Source organism: Varroa jacobsoni, unplaced genomic scaffold (genome assembly GCF_002532875.2).
Source record: "Varroa jacobsoni isolate VJ856 unplaced genomic scaffold, vjacob_1.0 scaffold_1356, whole genome shotgun sequence".
Taxonomy (NCBI): domain Eukaryota; kingdom Metazoa; phylum Arthropoda; class Arachnida; order Mesostigmata; family Varroidae; genus Varroa; species Varroa jacobsoni.
In genome coordinates this window covers 287,450-308,350 of record NW_019214258.1, presented here as the reverse complement: position 1 = coordinate 308,350, position 20,901 = coordinate 287,450, and the positions used below count along the sequence as shown (strand labels likewise).

Here is a 20,901-nt window from a genome sequence, read left to right as displayed (position 1 = left end):
GCACCAGGTATGGTCCAAGCAGCATCACCCTCGGAGTACCCCACAATACCAGACTAATTTCCAAAAACTGAGTTCGGAAGGGTGTACAAATACTCACGTTGGTTATGTGTAAGTTGATATCAATAAAGTGCAAGTTTCAGAAAAGAATCATTGTCTCAGCTGGGTATCGAACTCCGCACCCCTTAAAAATTTAACAGGGTGTATCAATTTATGGCTGCTTATTATCTACCAAAATAGTTAAGGCATAGCTCTTCAAGTTATACTGGTACCCTGCACCGCCGTATCCATTAAATATATATGTTGGCACGTATGTCCGGCATGTACTTCAAACCACCAACCTGGCATGTTTTTCTAAAAATATATATATATATATAAAATAACCTTTATTGTACACACACTATTAGAGCTAATAGCACCAGTAATCGAAAGTTAGTGGCATATCAAACTACGCACATTGTCACAACAGTGCATGCTATATACTTAAACATTGACCTATTAGTGATACATCGTTATAAATGAATAATTTTTTATGTAAACTTGAAAACATCACCCGTGTCTTGAGAAAAGTTTGAACCTCACCTTTCTGGCGGCTTTCTCCGTTCAGTTGTATCTGACCCGCACTTTTCGAGCTGATAACTTTGAAGCTGTTTGGCCGTCAGTACTCCCAATTGCGCTGTGTAGCTTCTTGATGCCACGCGTTAAGAACTCCAACGACAACAATGTGTTGACAATGCAAACGAAATGAACGACGACAGCAATAACAATAACAGGACGGCCAAGAAAGTCCCACAGGACACCGAACGTCAACCAAACTAATGCTTCTTAGTCCGCGCTAGCCGGCAGGCTTTTATAACGCTGGCGTGGGCGGGCCCTCAGATCCCATTGGTCATCAGCCAACCACACGGCTTGAAGCCGGTTTGCCGGCTGAGGCCATGACGTCATGGCTTACTCGACCCACGATCGTGCGTAGTGGAGGCATGAAGCCTCCACACTGAACGTTTACAGTGCACGGCGATTTACAATATCAAAACGTACATGGAAGAACCGAACGCGACTCACTAACAGGTGGTTGGACGGACGTTTAGGAAAGGGAGGGCCCTATTCGAATCCGGACACCCCAATAAACGTCGCACTTCACACACAGGCGCCTCTTTCGTTCCACGCTCAAAACGAAAGGCGCTAAGACCTGCTTCGCTTTCAGGTCCAACCCGGTTAGGCCTAAGCCAATAGATAAGGATAGCCTGTCTCCGATGGCGGAGTTAAGGTTCGATGCGAACTATTAGAAATATGCTGACGCCGTTCGTATATGTTCTTCGGTAAGAATATTTAATCGCCGAAATAGATGTTCTGGGGAGAGACGAGCGAGGAAAGAAACTAGCGATAAGATTCATACACGTACATGGTCAGCTTAGCCCTATTAGTGATCATATGGAGGAGCGAACGAATAAATCTACGTCTAAAAATTTGACGAAGTTAGCGTTTTTACAGAAATTGAATACATATCAGGTAGAAACCGGAACAGGGGGCTGGCAGAGGGAGTCTAGAGTCTACGGGCTCAAACACTACAAACACACACAAAACGCTAAACTAGGACAAGCGTCTTGCTTTATACATTAAGTTGCTTAGATAGTAGCTTCGTTTCATCAGCCCACTTTAAATGCTGCAAACTTTTAAGGGAACCTAATTTGCTTTATAAGGTTATTTATTTGGTTTCCTTTGGACTTCCCCAATTGCTTAGACAACAGAACGGGTTCTTCGGCTAAAAGCGGAAGTACACTTGGAAGCGATCCACTTATAGAACAACTTTCGGATTTCTGTTTTGAATAGCTTACGTTCTAACCCGTAAGTCAGTATATAATAATCATGATCACTTTATGTAGTCCCTTGCCTCCTCGAGGGTTTTGCACTGTCAATTATTTGAGTGGGTTTATCTTTTTCAGTCGAATTGCGGTCTGCTATCATCGTATCTTTATATTGTAGAAAGTTATACTAGATCATTCTTATAAATATAGCTAAATTAGCAGAGGTGTCGTTTCGATGAGTTCGTAGATATTTAAATTTTCTCTCCGATATTAAGACAGCGTTTCACTTGTCTTCTTGGATTACAGTTATCTGTATACATTCAGGCGATCAGTAGTGGCACAACGCAGCGACCAACTCTAAGTTACCTTTTGGTCAGAGCAGGAGTCATCAGCCCAAAAAGTTCCTGACGTAACTAACTGCAATTAATTGTCATCTGCTTTATGTGGCTGTCTGAAGTTTGACTTCTGCTATAAGTCCAGATCTTTAGCTTTCAAGATCTGAGACCTGTTTCAACAAACGCTGCCAGACACTCCTCATCCATTTTCACATAGAGGAACACTTCAATCGCAAGAGAACTTAGCTAAAATATAAACAGTACCATGAACTTCGAACAATTCAAACATGTAAATAGAGTGCTTGAGCAACGGAGCTCATAGGTTGCCCAAATTATTTGCCGACTTACCGAAAGCATTTTCTACTTATTTACATGTATTCAAACACCCCCAGGAGACAGCACAGATCTAATCAAGCAACGTACGCCCTTTAAACACGTGTCAAAGGACTGAAAAACATTTCAGTCGGAAGGAAGGTTATAGATTTTGGCCTTCGTCCACCACAGAGTGTGTCCTGCCATGTCTTCTATGCTACGCTAGGACGTCTTTGCTCCTTTCAGTTTTCGACATACACACACGGCATCTAATTACTTCGCTTACAAATGATGCCTCACGTCTGGCGTTTCACCCAGTGCGCCGACATATATAAGTACGTATTTTATCGTTATATTGATCGGAAATGAATTTAATTTCCATTCAATTGTAGGGTTATACAGCCATGTATCGTATTGTACTATCGGCCAGAGGAACTTTAAGCGATGTATTTTATAATGTAATCATAGACGTCCTTTGGAACCCACAGAAACCAAAATCCTTTTGCCTTATTAGTGAGACCTAGTTCGTCTGAACTGCTGCATCAGAAAGGAACACGTTTATGTATCGTAGAAGATAAGACTACTGCTAAGGGCTTACATGAGCGTGCTTTGGTTGATCGGGATGTAATTTATATCTATTGAATAATTAATTCCTGATATGAAAAACGTTTTTCGGGTTTCACATCGGCTAGTTAAGCCCGTTAGGCTTTATCTCAGACAGCTGGTTCTCAGCACGAAACGAAGTTTGCCTAGGCTCAAATTGCCCCCACGTGTTTTCAAGATGTACGTATCCCTGAGGATAAACACAAATGGAAACTATAATGCCGGATATAAACATTCACTATAAACAACACAGATGGACAGAAAGTTCCTTCCCCTAGCTCTTGTACGCATAAGCGATTGGCGCACACCAAACTTTTTGCAAACAACGAAATTGTCCCTAATTTTATATCCGATCTGTTTCGTTAAAAACAAATTTCACTTTTTCAAAATATCGGCATTTAGCTATTGTATAGAGTAGGTCACATCGCAATCTACCGGCCTTGGAAACTGTTTTTAAATTAACAATCATGAGCGCAGTGTGATTACAGTTTTCTTATATTCGGGCAACGCAAATTTTGCGTCACCTTCCCACCTATGACATATTCAAGTCGACTCAAGTCGTAGGGCTACACTTATAATGAAGATACGCTTTGAGAATTCATAGTCGTCAAAAATTATCCAAGTTTTAAGTGGGTTAGATTAATTTACATTCTTACATAGGTTTCTATTATATTGATTAGCAGCCGTGCTTATTGTAGAAGTTAATATCGCTATTTTGAGCCCAAAGGACGTTTTAGAATTAACTTACTGTCGCTATGGTGTGATCACTTAAATTCTATCCGAGCGTAATTGTGAAATTTTAGCGACCCTACATCCGCGTCGCTCAATATGTATGGCAATGCCCCTTATCGAAGTACTGTGCCACAAGCATAGGCCAAAGGCTGCATATGTATAGCTTAACAACACAATATCCTAATATCGGATTAAATATACAGAACACAGATTTGCGTGGTGTGGAATATAGGCGTCTTGAGTTTGTAAAACGAATTTAAGAGATTTGTCAGATTAAATTACAGATGGTACCATGGGAAACATGGGCGGCGTGCAATTTCCTCCGTATCTGAAGCACAAATATTGCCAGACTCGTCCAAACTCGGTTTTTTGGTGAAAACTATACTGAAGCTCACGTGCGGACAAGCGAATAGACAACCCATCACCTACCTTTACAAGTAGGATTGGCTTATGAGCAGCGGACAAATCTTTATGACGTTCCCACACTGCCAAAGCAACTAGTGCGAGATACATACGTACATATACGGTGATATCCGAGACTAAAAACTCAATTGTGTGTTTGTATGTTTGACTAGATTAAAGCAACAGAAGGCGCAGAAAATGACTGTAACCAACGCGGGCTTCGGAACGCCTGCGTGCATTGGTTAAACCACTATGGGAAAGCTTATTCACGTACAATTCGTATCAATTAAGTGGAGCAACAGACGCAGTCCTCCCGCGACAAATATGACGAGTGTCGAAAATTAAGCTACAATTTCCAAATGATTCGAAGAGGTGCGCCTTTTTACTCGTACAAAAATCTGTTAGTAGATACCGTGATGTGTATTGAAAAAAATATACAATTTCAAGACATTTTGCAATAATTCCATTTCGAGCAGGCTACCGAAATCAGGGTAGAAGCTTAAATTGTAATTTGGTCAGCGTTCAATACAGCGTTGGTCAGAGTCTCAATTCACTATCTTCATCTTCGTCAACCTCGTGAACTGGGGCTGCGTATTTTTGACAGCTTTATACCGGGCTACCCTGGGTTCGTTAAGAACTCATCGAACGGACGGAAAAATTTTTAAGTAACGTAGTTAGAGCGGTGTTATTGCCTTAAGGTAACGTTACAGTGATTAGGTAAAAATGTCAGTGGTAACAACGAAGGCAGAAGATCTTGCTTAAATTCGTCATTATTGCTTTCACAGAATGGTCCAGGGTTGGCATATGAAATTAGTTTACTAACATTAGACTGAATTATATCGTTCTGGATTCGATTCCCAGTGGACGTTCTCTGATTTCTTATTTCAAACTCCATCAAACAGCGCATGCACTGCGCTGGTCGCAGTATCAAATTTTAATATATTACCTCTATTACCTATATTAACTGTATTGAACTCGGACATACTAATCCGTATGTAACCATTTATCTAAGGAAAAGAGTAAAGTATTTGAGCTGAGTTTTTTGGAGTTGTGCGTGTACCATTCATGCGTAGTCCGGGTAAACATACACGTACAACGAATATTAGGATAAATGGTTGCCATTTCTTGCGTTTGCGCCACCTGCGACTTATAAATTTAACGATATGCTATTGCCATTTTTTATAAACACCTGCATATGACAGGGCCTGGCAAATGTTGAATTTTTGTGGTAAAGGGTTAGATCCCAGTGTGATGCTTATAATAAATTGCATCCAGTTATCCTGTGCGTTTTGCTTTACTCTCGAAAGGATCGTGGCAAAGGAGGACGATATTCAAAGGAGTCTCAGGTGATCGTGAAAGCCAATTCTTCGAAGAATAAAGAATTGCCACAGACTTGTACAGAACATTCGAAATTATACCAGCCTTTGCAAAGGCGTTGTATAAGCGCGAATGTATAATGTTGTAAAATAATGTGTGTCAGGAATACGAAATCTGCATATGAATAATAATAATACCAACAGTATTATATTGTCGTGCCATTATGAAGACAATCGTGGCGCGTATTCACTTCAAACGAACCACTACGTGGTTCGTTTGAAGTGAATTCGGTCTGCACAGGTAGAATAGCATGGCGCTGTTGTCGTTCTGAAGCGGCAGGGTGATGTCAATCGCAATTTAAAAAGACCCCATTGAAAACGGGGAATAGGTCGCGGCTATTCTGCCAAATCTCAGGATGCCATATAAAAAAGTGACATATTTTCGGCTGCCGAGCATTCGACGTGTTCCTCAATGGGCAGTGACAGAAAGAAGTTTGCCTTGTGTAACAATGGCCAGATGGGAAATGGAGAGGGTAAACAAAACATCTGTCGGCGAACGAGGACCCGGCATATGAGTCAACCAAATCGAATATTTCAGATCGGAACTGGTGAGACAAATTTAATTCATTACCTTTGAATTTATTAATAATTATAACACAATGTTAGGTATAATTATGATTTCGATTCCAATACCAAGTGTAGTACCCTAGAAGATCATATTAGCGGTCAATTATTGTTAACCTTGTCGGTGATTTATGACATGAAACGAGGCACGTGCCGCCGTGCAGAATATTCTAACCTTTTACCTGAAGACCACATTACAGCTTTCGCCCTAAATTTACCACTAAGGGCGCACAAAGTCTTCGTTTAATGCTAACGAAGCTAGCTAATGCCTAGCGGCAGCTTTGGACCTAAAACTTCAAAATTTATTTTTTAAGTACTGAAGAAAGCGCGGTTGCTGTTTACGAATCAAGCTTTATTTCGATTATGAAGCGTTAAGTTCATCTGCAATCTAATTTTATCTTATGTTTTCTATATATATATATATATATATATATAAAGAGAGAGTTAAAGAGGAAATGCTTTCTGTGCACAAAGAGCATACACTAAGGGTCATATATCTTGCATAGAAATAGAAAATCTGAGCTATACACAAACGAACGTAAAATAGTGTTTTCCCCGCTCCTTTACGACGTTTTGCAATCAGACCATGCATGAATTAGCACTAACGTATAAAACAAAGCATATAGCTTTGTTACGATCTTTTCTATAGACTAAGCTCCGTATCGTATTAAATCGGTATCACTAACGGTTATAACCCGTTACCGTTAAGTTACGCAAAAGTTAGATGCCACTATATAATGCTATCCTACGTATACCGATCTGATATTCAAGCAGTTTCTGTTGTCTTTTACCTCGTCGCTATTAAAGACAGATTTAGCAGACAGTTGGTCGTAGCAAACATGTCTACACCAGTCCTTTGTTGTCCAAAACTGTTGCCTCATTATGATGGAGGGCGGAGATCAGTATTTGGAATATAAACAAAAATCACGCATTGTCCAGTGCTCGCGTTGAAAAGAGAGACGCAAGAAAGTTTCCCATACGACAACGCAGAAGATCTACAACTAGAGCTATCTACTACTTGCTGAAATAATTCCGGGTGGTTAAGGCCCTGAGTAAAAAAGGCATGAAATACGTGGAAGTTACGTTAAGCAAATAAAATGTGCTCCTATTAGTACATGCGAGCAACTTATTCGAGTATTTTTTTCTTTTGAATTCAGCTGCTTATGAAGAAGTAATATAAAATTTGTTCGAGTTATAACGGAGCATTGTGCATGGCACAGTCAGTCATTCTTTTCCGAAGCACGTTCTTTATTTTATAAGTGTACGGTCTACCTGATTCGAGAAACTTTCCTTTTGTGTGACACATATTTGGAGGTTCTCGAACTTGGGGTACGTTGAAGAGAAAAATTGTATGTACATGTTATATTAACATATTTAATAAATATGCTCCTCAAATACGTCTAACGACGTTGAACAGCCTAAAATGGAATCCAAAACTGTTTCTGTTATCAACACAACTTGTGTATACTCGCCGTAATGTTCCCATCATCGTTGTATAACATTGCTAACTGGATAAAGATATTGTATGTACAGTGGGTCTAATATACTTATGGCTTCCATAGCTACGGGTTAGTTCGACAAGAAAATAGGACCAGAGTGTTTACAAAGTGTACGTAAAATATTTTTATCTGTTCGTGGTCACATATGTGGCCTATTGCAAGCCGATTTGTTTCCTTATCTACTTCTTATGACAGCGCCAATTGCTCAAACATGACTTACTACGCCCCAAGGTTAGTTTTCAGATAGCAATACCAATTGGAAGCTAAAAAACACAAAAAGTTGAAAACGTTTTCGGACGACCAGTGCATCGGTTAGGGTGAAGTTTTTAATTAACAAGTATAAATATGTTTCTTTTTCCGGGGCTCTTATTATTTGAGGTTACTGTTTATCTTTATTTTGTCAAAGGTCATTTGTAAAAAAAGGCCACACCTGTACAAGAGACGTAAAACCATACCGTTACAGGTAACGGATAAGTAGTGGGTATATAAGTAGAGTTAGAAGCAGAACATTTTCCTAAAGCCCGGATGGAGAAGCGATTCTTCCATAAGAGCAAATAGTTCGTTTTTGTAATGGAACCTACGGACACGAGTTTGGAACGTGCAAGCGGAACGTAGGACCTGATGTAATCATTGGGTACCGAATTCCTTAGGATGACCTTCGCGACCAGTCTGTTACGTTGTCGGCAATCGAAAATGAAAGAAGCCCGGTAAAACTCACCGGAAAACATACGCGTTATTTCGCGAGTTCCTACAATAGCTTACGTCGCTATGGAATAAGTTGCAAATGCTTAATGGAAGAAGTTTCGAACGAAAAGGACAATGTTATGTGACTATTTTATAGCGTAAATCATAATAAAAAGTTTTTTGGACCTGCTGAGCTAATTGTAGTATCTTGTACATTATTGTCAGCAAACCTCAGCAGAGTATTCAGGATTTGTGCCCGGTGAGACAAGTAGGCTCCGGCTGTACAATATATTCTATTAAAAAGCCATGTTTTGTAACGACACTGGTATTTCTTTATCAGAATGTTGAGCATATGGTACTTAAGGTGATAATTAAGAGAGCTACATACATAGAAAAACACTGGTGTAGTTCCACTATTGCTGTACGATCCTTAACACGGCGCCTTTTTCACCAATGAACAACAGGCGATTTCACAGAACCGCTTAACCTAGCTGAGCTTGTAGATAGAAGTGCGACTATTCAAACCAAATATTGCCCGGGATATTTTGTCAAATATCGAGAACAACGTACAGTTAGTAATATAACATTGCATAACTATGCATACGTTTACTACATATTAAATTGGCAGGTAGGCACTTTATGTCGAGGGTAGGTTAAGGATCAAAAAGCCATTACAAATCAAATGCGATCACAAAAATGGAACAGTAAAAATAGATCCTTTAAAAATAATCTTTGTTTGACTTTTTGCAGTAGTAAAGGGTTCCCCTTGGCTGAACAGACCTACTGTTAGAAATGGGTACCTTAGGCGATTGATATATTTGATGATTACGCCGTTATGCACAGTCGTGTATGTCGAGCGGCAAAGGATATATTCGGAGTCGGGGCCAGCCTAAATAAATACCTTAGCCCGGTGCTTATAGTTCAACTGCGTGTAATTAAGAGCGTAGTTTAACTGCTTGGGTTATGCCAGCTATAAGATTGGAAAAAAATGCGCCTTTTATGCTCGTATAAGATAAGGCAGCCATGTCAGACTTAACATGAAATGAGGCTTTTACGAGAGGAAACACCTGACCGTGGCCGCGTATATGAACTCCCCATGTGTTGCCAGCCGGACAGTCTTAACTTATTTGACCTCATGCGACAAATGCTCTTCATACAGAAAGAATTTCAGAAACAAATAGACCTGATCCTACCTATCAGCGTCAGTACCCATTAACACTAAATTTGCGTTTCTGTGTAAAGATTGGACTGCTGTTTAATCAGGACATTATTTCAAGGACAATTTAATCATATGTATTATAGGCAGAGCCATACAGCTAGGACGCGGCTCCAGTTTTCCTAAGATGACTTTGCCTTAGGTGTTTTCAGCCCGGGTTTATAAAATGGTTCTGACTCTTTTAAGCTAGGTTTTTCTGTATGCCGATAAGTAATGAAAAGGTCCTAAAATCACCTAGCGAACAGACTCCAACGGTTCTACTGCTTATGAAAAGTGTAAGACATTCTCTGATAATTTCAAACGAGAAATAAGGTTTAGTTTCTAATTCGAGGAGCAGTTGACGGGCTTCCAAGGAGCCTTGTATCCTTAAATTGAAGGGTAGTGTAGAACGTGTTAGAAGCGCGGTAATCGCAACTTATTTCTTAGGAGCTATAGCATTAACTTTCGGTGATTTGAACTCCACGTGATCATTCAAGAGCTTAAATGTTGAGAACGACCTCGTGCTCCATAATCCTTATTTGGAGTAACTCCTAGCTTAATTTGGATTTGACCAAATATTCACATTTTTAGCCGTCAGACACAAGGCAGGTAAGTGCTGGGCTCGCACGCATTGTTGGGCCTTATGAATATATTTTTGGCCATGATGGTGTTTTAGTGTTGTTGGCCTGGGTCACTTAAGGTCACTTAAGATGTCAGGCAGATTGGAGAACGAAAATGTTAGTTGAAGGAAGTTTCCTTATTAAAGCCTCACTATGCCTTCGTTTTTCGTCTTCAGGATGTACCGGTATAATTGATAATAAAATTTTTTAAAGGGTCTAAACATGCTGTCGCAGTTGCCATAGTATTTAAAACGCTATTCCGTATTCTGGGACCATTATAAAGGTACTAGAATAAGGCTATAGCGTAATCAAAAAAGAAGCCCTTTTTTCACACATTGCAAAAATCAGCAGTAAAGCTATAACTGATAAAAATTTTCATAATCATCGTGTTGTATAGTATATGAAATGTATACTAGGTAAAATCATTATCGTCATCTTGCTTAATGTGAAACCTACTGAGGTTGTCTAATATAGCATATCGTCACTTAGGCTGTCATGCAATCGTTGTATTTATCGATGAATAGATGCGGCGATAATCGCAGTGAACCTATTGTTTCCATTAGTAGTATTAGTTGGTATTAGTAGCATTAGTAGTATTAATTTTTGCGCCAGATACAGCGTCAGTCATCTCGTTGAGAGTACAAGGTGTCAGACATATATAAGTTGTAACCACTATTCCTCATAGTACTCAGAGTTGGCGACCAATCAAGCCTTATTTATTACATTGTAGGTAGGCTATTAGGAATTCAGTGAGCTAAGGATATCCGTCGGCGGGAGTATGTTTCTTCCAGGCCCATTATATACGCAACATGCAGAGCCAACTCTATACCTTATAATGGTAAGAAAATTGTTAAAGGAAAAATAGGGCCACGCCATAAGTGTAACCGGCCTAATTGCTTGCTCATCAACCTATTAATAAACAATGCCATGAGTATCACAACGAACTGATGATTCACAGAAACGGTTGCTAACTGCCACCGGTATGATTCAGTGGCAATTGATGATCTCTAAAGCCGCATTTACAATAACCAGGAGAAAACTCAACGCTCGGACAAAATTTGCCCCACAAATCGGGCCGGGTTTCAGATAACTAATTATGATAATTGAAAGTAATAATAGATAAGTAACTTCCTTAAATGTATTTATATATTTAAATTGCAACTACTAAGTGTTTTAGAGACGGCTGCAGGAAACTAACCTACTTTTACTTTACAAATATCATTAATAAAGTGCGTATTCTACTGAATTGAATATGTTATACATATACTCGATGAAGCAAAACACATACCGATGAACTGAGCTCTTTGCCGAATTAATTAAATGCTTGAAGCTAACATTTAGTAATTGGCAGGCCTCTTAGGATAAGAACAAAAACAACGGTATTAATATGGTGACTAAGATTATTTGTCGGGTAGTACCCATAAGAGGTCCATTTTTCTCCTCTTGTATGTGTCGTTCGCACTGGTTGCGGTAAAGCAAGCAAAAATCATCCACAACATTATTGACAAATAAGCTCACGGGTAGCGGCCACATGCGGTTCGAAATCTCCGCCATTGCCGCTGGATATATTAACCGGAGTGGCTAACGTCGTGTGGTGTTCGTGTAAAAACATTGGACTCTGCAATATACCGAAGTGAGCACAAGCATTGTTACTATATACTTGGCATTGAGTTTTAGTGATAGTTTTATTTAATATCGTTTATACTTTATTAACAGTTCATGTAGTATTTGGAACACGCTGGATAGGAACACGCTGTGTTGCCTTCATATTGTAATCAACGTACCACTGAAAAAGTCTCATTTTCTATGATAGTAATGAAACTAATTTTCAAGCTGACTGTCCGCGTTTAATAAACCAGTATAAAATGCTTTACTATAAAACGGGCACACGTGCAACATTTACGAGCATCTATTGCAGTCGTGTTTTATGTGGTTCTCGTTGGAAAATACTAGTTTAACAGATCGAGAATGTTGTTCAAGTACCATGGAACCCCGTCCTATGGTCCTGAAACATATTTCATGGCTGAAAAATCAATTAAAAGCTTACAGGTTAAAATCGTAAGCCATGTTCCATTTTTGAAACCAAGATAAATTTAATAAGTGCTTATTTCAAAATATAACCATTTCAATTAGTGAAGACAAAATCATATTTTCACAATGTATGGAGTACGGAAACTTTTACTTATTACAATGTTTATTTTTTGCGGTGAAAAATAGCTAATTATGCCAACTTCTTATGGTAAGTTTGCAGGCCACTGAAAGAAAGACCCATTTTAACGTCGTGTTAGAAATCTAAGAACATCTATATCATCGTTACGCCATCACAGTTTCATCGGTCGTCATTTCGTTATAAAATTAAAAAATGTCGGGGGAGGGCGCCGAAGCGTCAGTGCAGGGTAAATTTGTCACCAGGGATCCAGACTACGCCGTTCCGTTGATTGCTATCGCTCTCGAGAGACGCTTCAATTCGGAACACCTTTCCGCGATTATCAATAAGTTGCTTCATCGTGAAAATGATGACGTAGTTGAGTTTGAATTTTTCATTCAGGATAACATCCTTTTAGGTTCTGTAGAGGAGCATCTAGAAGAACATGGGCTCATTGTCGAAAATGAAATTGAGGTAAGACATACAAACAAAACCTAAGAAAGATACGGCGTATTGTGCATTTAGTGTGCCATTCTTATCCTAATAGTAAAATAATTTGCGAGCTTTGCTTAAGCGTAGTTTGCCCCTTACTTTAGCTATGTTCTCTGATTTGTTGCTGTCAAGCGCAGCCTGACGTAAAATAAATATAACTCTACTAAAGAGCCCGAGCATTAGAATGCGTTTACAGTTTTCGTGTTCACCACTACTATTGTTGACTGATTCAGCTTGTGTTAAATCCAGCTTAATCTAAACGACAGCCTAGGTAGGTAAATATACGAAGCTACGTTTGCGACCCTGCTGCACTACATCCATCACCCTTCTGCTGCAATTGACTCATTCTATTTTCCCTTTACTCCACAATTCCATCGCCGTTTATTCGCTGCTTCAGTGTGCGGCTCCAACTACTTCGAAATCTAACTGGTATTGATTTAAAAATTTCCAGTATGAGCCTCCAGTCTCTCTAAGCGAATTTATTGACTTGCATTGTTGATAAAAACAGGAGACTCCGCTTAAATTCCAGATTAGATGCACACCTACTCGTTTTCCCACTGCCAATTGAAGTTATTTAATGGCAAAAAAAATCGCGTTTTGTAGAACTACAAAAACTAAACCACTTTAGATAAAAATTTTCAGAAACATTTGGCACAAACAAGATAAGTTTAGATTTATCTGCTCTATAAAGATATAAAACCTAATTAATTTGTGTGACCTTTTGAGATAAATCTCGACGGATTACATTTACCCAGTTTACTCTTATGAGAGAAAAATCTGGCTCTTAAAAAAAATTATACGACTCATAACTATCAACCCTAAAGAAGATTAGATCAAAACAATGCATTTACACAAACCATTTTTAGACCCACATAATATATAAATATGTATAGACATTAAGAATTGTTCATGCGGTGAATTGTCATATCAATGCTAGCTGCGATGAACTCCTGTTTTTATGCTATTCTCCGACAACAAATTCCCCTTTTGCATGTCTGTTCGGTATCCGTATCCCTGTACACACCATCTGTTACCATCTGTATCTGTATACTTTAGATTGAGTACTCAGTGAAGTGCCCAATTCCGGAGGTGCTAGACAGCTTGACACACGATGATTGGGTATCGGCTGTACATTGTGCTCGTATAGGGTCTCGGGATCTCATCCTCACCGGTAGTTATGATTGTTCCGTCACTATCTGGACCACCGCAGGGAAAAAGCTTACCACCTTGGCAGGTATATGTTACTGTGAATCTGTGAATGTGAGAAACAAAGTCGTCTAGAGCTTAGTCCTTTCTCGTTTTATTATTCTTATGAAATAATAATACTTCGTTAAGCATTTGTACATGCAGTTCAAAATAATTATGTTGGTGCTGACAAGGAATTTCCATTTTAAATACGCCCTTTACTGTTTTATGCGCTTATTGCTCTCTGCATAAGCATTGGCATATTTTTCTTCTAACAATGCCGGTTGTTGCAAATCTAAAATAATAACAATAATATGAATATAATATCGACGCCCTTTCATCTAAAGGTGCAATATTATATATTTATATATAATGAAAACATATTTTTTGGTGATTCGCTAATTTTCTAAGGCTGTTATGATTATTTCATGTATAGGCCATGAATCACCCGTGAAAAGCGTTCGTTGGGTTGAATACGATGGGAAAAATGCCCGTTTTATTTCAACCTCCCACGATGAGACGGCGGTACTTTGGAGCTGGAATGTTGAGCGTAATAGTATCAATGCAATGGTCACATGTAAAGGTCATGAAAGAAGTGTCGATTGCGTTGATGTGGATGTACCCAGCAATAGGTGCGTATTAATAAATATTGTCAATTTTAGATACTGGCCTTTTAATTGAGGATTTCTAAATGAATTCATCGCGTTAGATCTTTTTCTTTGAACGTTATTTGTAACGCGCGTCAGCATTGCGATACACAAAAAGAGAATAAAAGATTACAATAAGGGCTAGGGCTTTACGTTGTATCCATACTACAATAATATTAAACATATGATTTGAACATATCTTTAAACGTAGATTCATAAAAGGAGTTCTTATTAATCATTGCAATATACATACTCCTCTTTAACAGGTCCTTTTGGACATTTATTGTGACATACTATTCCTTGACATGTATAACTGTATCAGGCTCTGCCTTTTTTTAAATTATCGTAGATTTGCCACATCAGGCTTCGACAACGTTGTGAAATTGTGGTCGACCTCAACAGAGGAGACACAATTAGACGTTAAGAAAGAAGAAGCCACCGAAGGAGATGTGAAAAGGAGTCGCTTCGAAGTGGATCATCCTACTGTACGACGCTTCACAAGAACCCCTCTTGTGTCGCTCGCCAGTCATACGGAGGCCGTCACAGGTTTAGTTTAAGAATCTTTATAACGTAGACTATTTGAACTTATTTTGAAAGCAAGGTACAAGGGTTTCCCCAGGCAGCGTATAGGTCTATAGCTAATATTACATCAAACCTTGAACGAAACGAATTTAAAATACGAAGTTTATAATTGTCTGTACTTGTTTTCAGTATAATAATAGCTATAGTAGTAATTAAAAAATGACGTGGTTAGGCATTTACAAGCTTCTACTTTGGTTACCATTTTTAGTTTTCGCAATGTTGGGATAAAATAATATTCGTGACGGAAAAAGGATTATTTATTTACGTAAGCTGAATATAAAGTAAAACCGTATCGTACTGGTTGTTCATTTTGTACGTTTAGCTGTGAAGTTTATGAACTCATCGGAAATGTTGACGTGCTCAATGGATTGCACGCTCAAGGTATGGGATATCGAAATTGGGGGATTTAGCAACAACCTGCTTGGATCGAAGGCCTTCCTTGATCTCTGCTATTCACCACTTAACCAATCGATTGTGACAGCGCATGCAGACCGACATATTCGATTATGGGATCCACGCTCCAAACAAGGTAGGTTTGCGCTTACGAATATGGTTATAATGCTATGAACTGTCGTTACAATGAGCGAACTAACTGCGACGATATTTAATCTGGATGAACCTCCACCAAAAACTCTTATGACTAGCCAAAAATGATATTTATTGGATAATAGCTGGCTGTGCGATAGCTATAAAAATGGTGAAAAATTTCTATATAGCATAATGGAAGGTTCATGACCAGCCATTCTAAGGACCGGAGAACTACACAAAAAGGTGCAAAGGTGCATTTTCGATGGCGCGTAATATTTTGCTGTATTTCTAGAGGGCTAAGCATCACGTGATAGGGACTACGATTGCTCGACTAAGGTCGAGTAGGAGTTTTATATTATAAAATCAGGCAAAATCTCTTTGAAACACCTATGCTAAAACTTTGTTCTTGGGTTTTCGTAAAACTCTGTTGAAATGGCGTTGCTCAGATCGCCTTCAATATCTCGCCGATGAAAAATATTTTCCATGAGTGTAAAAATCATCTGTAAGAACCATCGCTATTTTGAGTAAGATGAAGAAATCATGCCGCCATATCTTTTTACAGAAGGCATTACCGAAGAAGAAAAATTTAGTTTCACGTTCTTCAGGCTTGTGGTGAGACTGTGGGTGGAGGCTGTGTCAAACTATGTAATAAATCATTCACGTTTCAGTGGTGGACCTGCTGATATAAGCAAGTTAGTGCAGGACTGAATAGTTGACTTGTTCGCGAAGCATTATTTCTCACTTTCGCTCCAGATTTTGATTCGTTGAATTATCATGTAGGTGATTTAATGAGCGTTTAACGGAGTTCGACATCGATTCGCGCGTTGTCGCTATTACGGGGGGCTGAAAAAAAATGAATAGCTTGGCTTTGAGGCGGGCAGGTACATGGCTTAGATCCCGAAGGTGAAGCCAGATCAGATTAAATGAATATTGCACTAAATAAGTAAAATAAATAAACACATCTATCGATGATGCCTTTCGTCCCACCAAAAAATTCTTCAATCCTACTTATAGACGAATGACGTCGGAACGCTTTTATTTAGACTAAGTTCCCTCCATGAGAAATTCAACAAGGCAAAGTTTGCGTATGACATCTGTGACATCGCTTCGTTTTCGCCATATATTAAAAAACGTCCCGTTTATTCGCGCTTAGAAAGTACTATATTCTAAAATCTAATGTTCCATGAAAGCTTCCTTGGCTTTTCGATGCTCGACGGAGACTAACCGTTATTAAACAGTGCTAATCGCCGATATACGTATGTAGTTTTTAAGGCACAAAACTATTTTGCTTTTCTTTAGGTTCCGTGGTAAAGGCAAACTTCACATCTCATAGCGGTTGGGTTACTGCCGTTTGCTGGAGTCCAGCACAAGCCACGCAATTCATATCATCTTCATATGATACTCTTGTAAAGCTCTGGGATACCCGCTCGACGAAGACGCCTCTGTATGATATGCAGGGTCATGAAGACAGGGTAAGTCGAATGAAATCGTTCGAAATGCTCGATGATCTACACAGTTTCATTAATGACAAGCAACTTCATCTTTTTTTTTTGATGAGTAGCAAATTCGATAGACCAAGCTTGTGATGATCGTTTTAGCTAAAGAGAGATAACAAGAGAACGTCAAACGGTATGTAATAATACGCCTGCATCGCCCAAAAAGTTAATTTGTGCTGTTTCTCACTTATATCTCTTCATTCACATTGTTATCGCACATTGCATTATAGACGAGTGCAAAAGACTTGGCCAAGTGTATACACTTCATAACGTACGAGCATTGCTAAAAACACTCATTGTATATATTTTAGATCCTCTGCTGCGACTGGAGCATACCTGAATACATGGTAAGCGGTGGAGCGGATAATCAACTGAAATTGTTTAAACATGAGGCCCCTTGTAGCAAAGCCGGGAGCCAACTTCAAGTACATAAGGAACAACTGAAAAGCTAAATCATATTCATTTTTCATAGAAACCACGTGCTAGAACTTTATAGTAGGTATCTTTTATCAAGTCATTAAAATAAATGCTGTATAATTTCTTCGAGTCTTTTTAATGATTTTCCTCCTAATGGCAAACTTTATTCCTAGTGCTTTATTCCGCATATTTGGTCTTTTGTTTAAAGGATCATGGTAGTAAATGAAATCCTAAGCAATTACATCCTTATCTTAACTTAACCTTAATCTATTTTTAAGCCGTAATGGATAATATCAAATGTTATCGACATATACATTCAAATCATATTGTTGGCATGCTTGCGGATGTTAGGCAAAACATCTGGAAATGAGGAACAGAGCATTCGTTGAGCTATATTATCCACTTTTGTGCCATTAATGAGTAATGTGAATTGTGGATAGAAACCAATCCGAAAGAAGAAACTGAGATTAGATAACGATGTATGCAATATTTACTGTACTTCTTCGCTGCAGGCTAAAGAGAGCGATAAAATGTACAGCGATTATCTTGAGGTTTATGCAGAAATTCTGTCTTGCAAAGACCTGGGCGCATCCAAAAGGCAATCAACCACAACTGCGGTAATTGCGTGACTAATAGGATGGGGGTGCTAGTCTGACGTCCCCAATAGGCCCCGATAGCACTCTGTACAACGTAATGTAACCAGACTCTGCTGAAGTAGCTTTCTATAATACTAAGATTTAAATGTGATATCCCATAGAAACATGGCATTTTATAGTGACATTGAGGACATAGTGAATCTCGATTTTCTCGTGTACGACCCGATGTGCAGGGTTTTTCTGTATAGATTATGGCTAGGTTTATTTGGCTGTATGAAGCTTTAGCCACGTCTATGGGTTGCACACGTGTAAGCAAGCTGTAATAAAAAAGTTGCTGTTCCTCTCTTATTTCTAACTTCAGAGTCCAAGAAGGAATTGTAAAAAGGACGTTCCGTGTGCACTAATATATGTCGTAACTTATTGCTTGCTTTAGTATTTAAGTTATTAAATTAGTAAAGTAAGTAATTAAGTGAGTCCATAACAAACTTTGTATATTGTTAGAGGAAATAATTTGAAGAGTAGTTTCTTATAGATAAGATATAAAGCTGTCACCTTTGATACAATTTTCATAACATTACAAATAACAATAGAAAGACAAATATATAAGCGGGCCCAATTCAGTGGACGTTATTTTTAAGTTTTAGAAATATGAAAGCTAGAAAAGTAACCGCCACTGCGATTCTAAGTAGCATAAGATAAACTAAACAGTGGACTTCATATAGTTTCATAAATTTTACTTTCTCTAGAATTAAGCGATGGCTTCATTGGTAATTATACTACATTGGTCTGTGTCATATGTGACATTGCCAAATACAAAATATTAAATACGATTACTAAATAAATATTCTTAAAGCGACACAACGCTGTCAAGATCTATGAAAGTTCGACGCTTCTGAAAATAATTTCCTGTTTATTTACGCATTCCTTCTGCTTTGTTAATACAATATTAGATAATTACTTCTTTTGCAAATGAAAAGAGTGTTTTAAGAGAACTGTGTTAAAAATGCTTTTAAGAATTAAAATTTCAGAAGCAATTTAATACCTAGAGCAATGTTTAACATTCTTCGAGGTAAAACTTGCTGGCTTTTATTTTTCTTTTTATTTCGAAACACATCGTATGATCTAAATATCTATTAGCAGGAAGCAACAAAGGTTTACCTGAGGCCTTACTTCTTAAAATCTTATTTTAACTACTAAGTGCGTTTTACAAATCTGGCGGAAGAGGTTAATTTTGGTATCATGATTATATTGGTACTATGATTTGCAGTGACAGAGTAAACGTACCTTTTTTTTTGTAGTTTTAGTCAGGAACAATTCAATAAATGTTAGTAATACCAATACCACCTAACATTCTGTAGAAATACTGATGATGAAATATTTACAGAAATAAGACTGGTAATCGGAGTCCAAGAACTACATCTTTATATTCTAGACTATAACGTGTATATATATGCGGCATTACGAAATTGTAAGCAGCCACCCGTACCAGCCAAGAAGTTAGCATAGCATAATAGCTTCAGAAAGGCTGCCTGAAACGGATTTCTGTGGTTCGCGGAGAATAACACATTTAAACTTTAGAAACTAAGAGACGTGTAGAAAATGAAATTCAGAATGCTGTCATTATCACCATTGCGACCACCAAAACAAGTCGATTCTACCGATTTTACAGCACGCTTCGCTTGCCTACTCAATATCGCATTAGAACTTTTTTCTTCATACATGAACCTTTTAAACCATCGTTGTTCTTAGCCAGCCAACACACGCTGGTTACCGATACTTTAATGTGCAAGCACCACTGTGTATGTGTTAGCGTCTGCTGGTTTTATTTCTTGAGACTGTAGTTCTGTCGTAAGCGTTAATATTTTCTTTCACTCAGTGTTTATCGGAACACAATGACTATGGCCGTGACATGAATGGCAGAGCAGGGTGAATTGTTCCATCGCCTTACTTGCATGCTACTTTTTGAGCGCCAGTGCCCTATAATATTACGTTGAAGAATACGTAAGTCGCATCACTATCGCTACTCGCAGCATAACGACAGTGCAACATTTAGGCACACAATAGTTAACATGACATAACTGTAGATTTGTTTTATACCACTTTTATAAGTTAGTGCAGTTGTCATTGGCGTTGTTGTTGTTTATAACGTCAGGGTCATCACTACATATGTCATAGATTAAAAGATTTGCCGGTTAGCTGCAGCAGGATTTTTCAATCCTACCTATATGGCTTTTATCAGCTTGCTATTATTGTTATTGCTACTGAGGCATTACATAAAACTAAGAGGGTCAATTTTGCTTATGGTTTGCCAGTTTGCCTAGTTTACAGCTATGGCGGCTGTCTAACATCCCCGATTGGACTGAGTGAACCAAAACGACTTAACATTTGATATTGTAAAAACGGTAGCAAGGTAAAGACCATTGTTTGTCCGTTGCTTGGTTAAAATATGGAACAGTTTTATTAGCAGCTATGTTATATGATTGTATAATTTTCCTCGAATAGTTTCTATGATGGTTGTTTCATCTGAAAACAAACTGTCAGTTTATTGGCAATATTTCGAGTGTCTAAAAAAAAAACCATGTACCATTTTTCTTTAGCGCTGCACACAATAGCTATGCTGTATAATACAAAATACTCCATTGCAATAATATGCTTTCTTAAGGTCCAGTCAAGTCAGTAAATTGTTCC

General features: G+C 38.4%; 2 protein-coding genes across 8 annotated transcripts in view; one reads left to right on the top strand and one right to left on the bottom strand.

The window, feature by feature from the left end:
- The window catches only part of LOC111269133 (uncharacterized), a 164,801-nt gene that overhangs the window by 23,277 nt on the left and 120,623 nt on the right, over nucleotides 1–20,901 (bottom strand). The window contains exon 1 of one of the 6 annotated variants that reach the window (XM_022848521.2): nucleotides 580–803. The exons of the other annotated variants lie outside the window; for them this stretch is intronic. The gene's annotated coding sequence lies outside the window, so the exon portion shown is untranslated. Of the gene's footprint in view, nucleotides 1–579; nucleotides 804–20,901 lie in introns of those variants that run through there. 6 annotated transcript variants of the gene reach the window in all.
- On the top strand, nucleotides 11,640–17,741 carry LOC111269131 (ribosome biogenesis protein WDR12 homolog). Of its 2 annotated transcripts, none has more exons than XM_022848518.2 (8): nucleotides 11,640–11,757; nucleotides 12,376–12,744; nucleotides 13,819–13,996; nucleotides 14,384–14,579; nucleotides 14,944–15,140; nucleotides 15,499–15,705; nucleotides 17,004–17,176; nucleotides 17,512–17,741. In XM_022848518.2, the coding sequence occupies exons 2-8, from the start codon at nucleotides 12,487–12,489 to the stop codon at nucleotides 17,650–17,652; spliced, it is 1,350 nt and encodes a 449-aa protein (XP_022704253.1). In that variant the 5' UTR covers nucleotides 11,640–11,757; nucleotides 12,376–12,486; the 3' UTR covers nucleotides 17,653–17,741. The 2 variants fall into 2 exon arrangements, with proteins under 2 accessions (XP_022704253.1, XP_022704251.1); XM_022848516.2 differs by having other exon boundaries at nucleotides 12,369–12,744.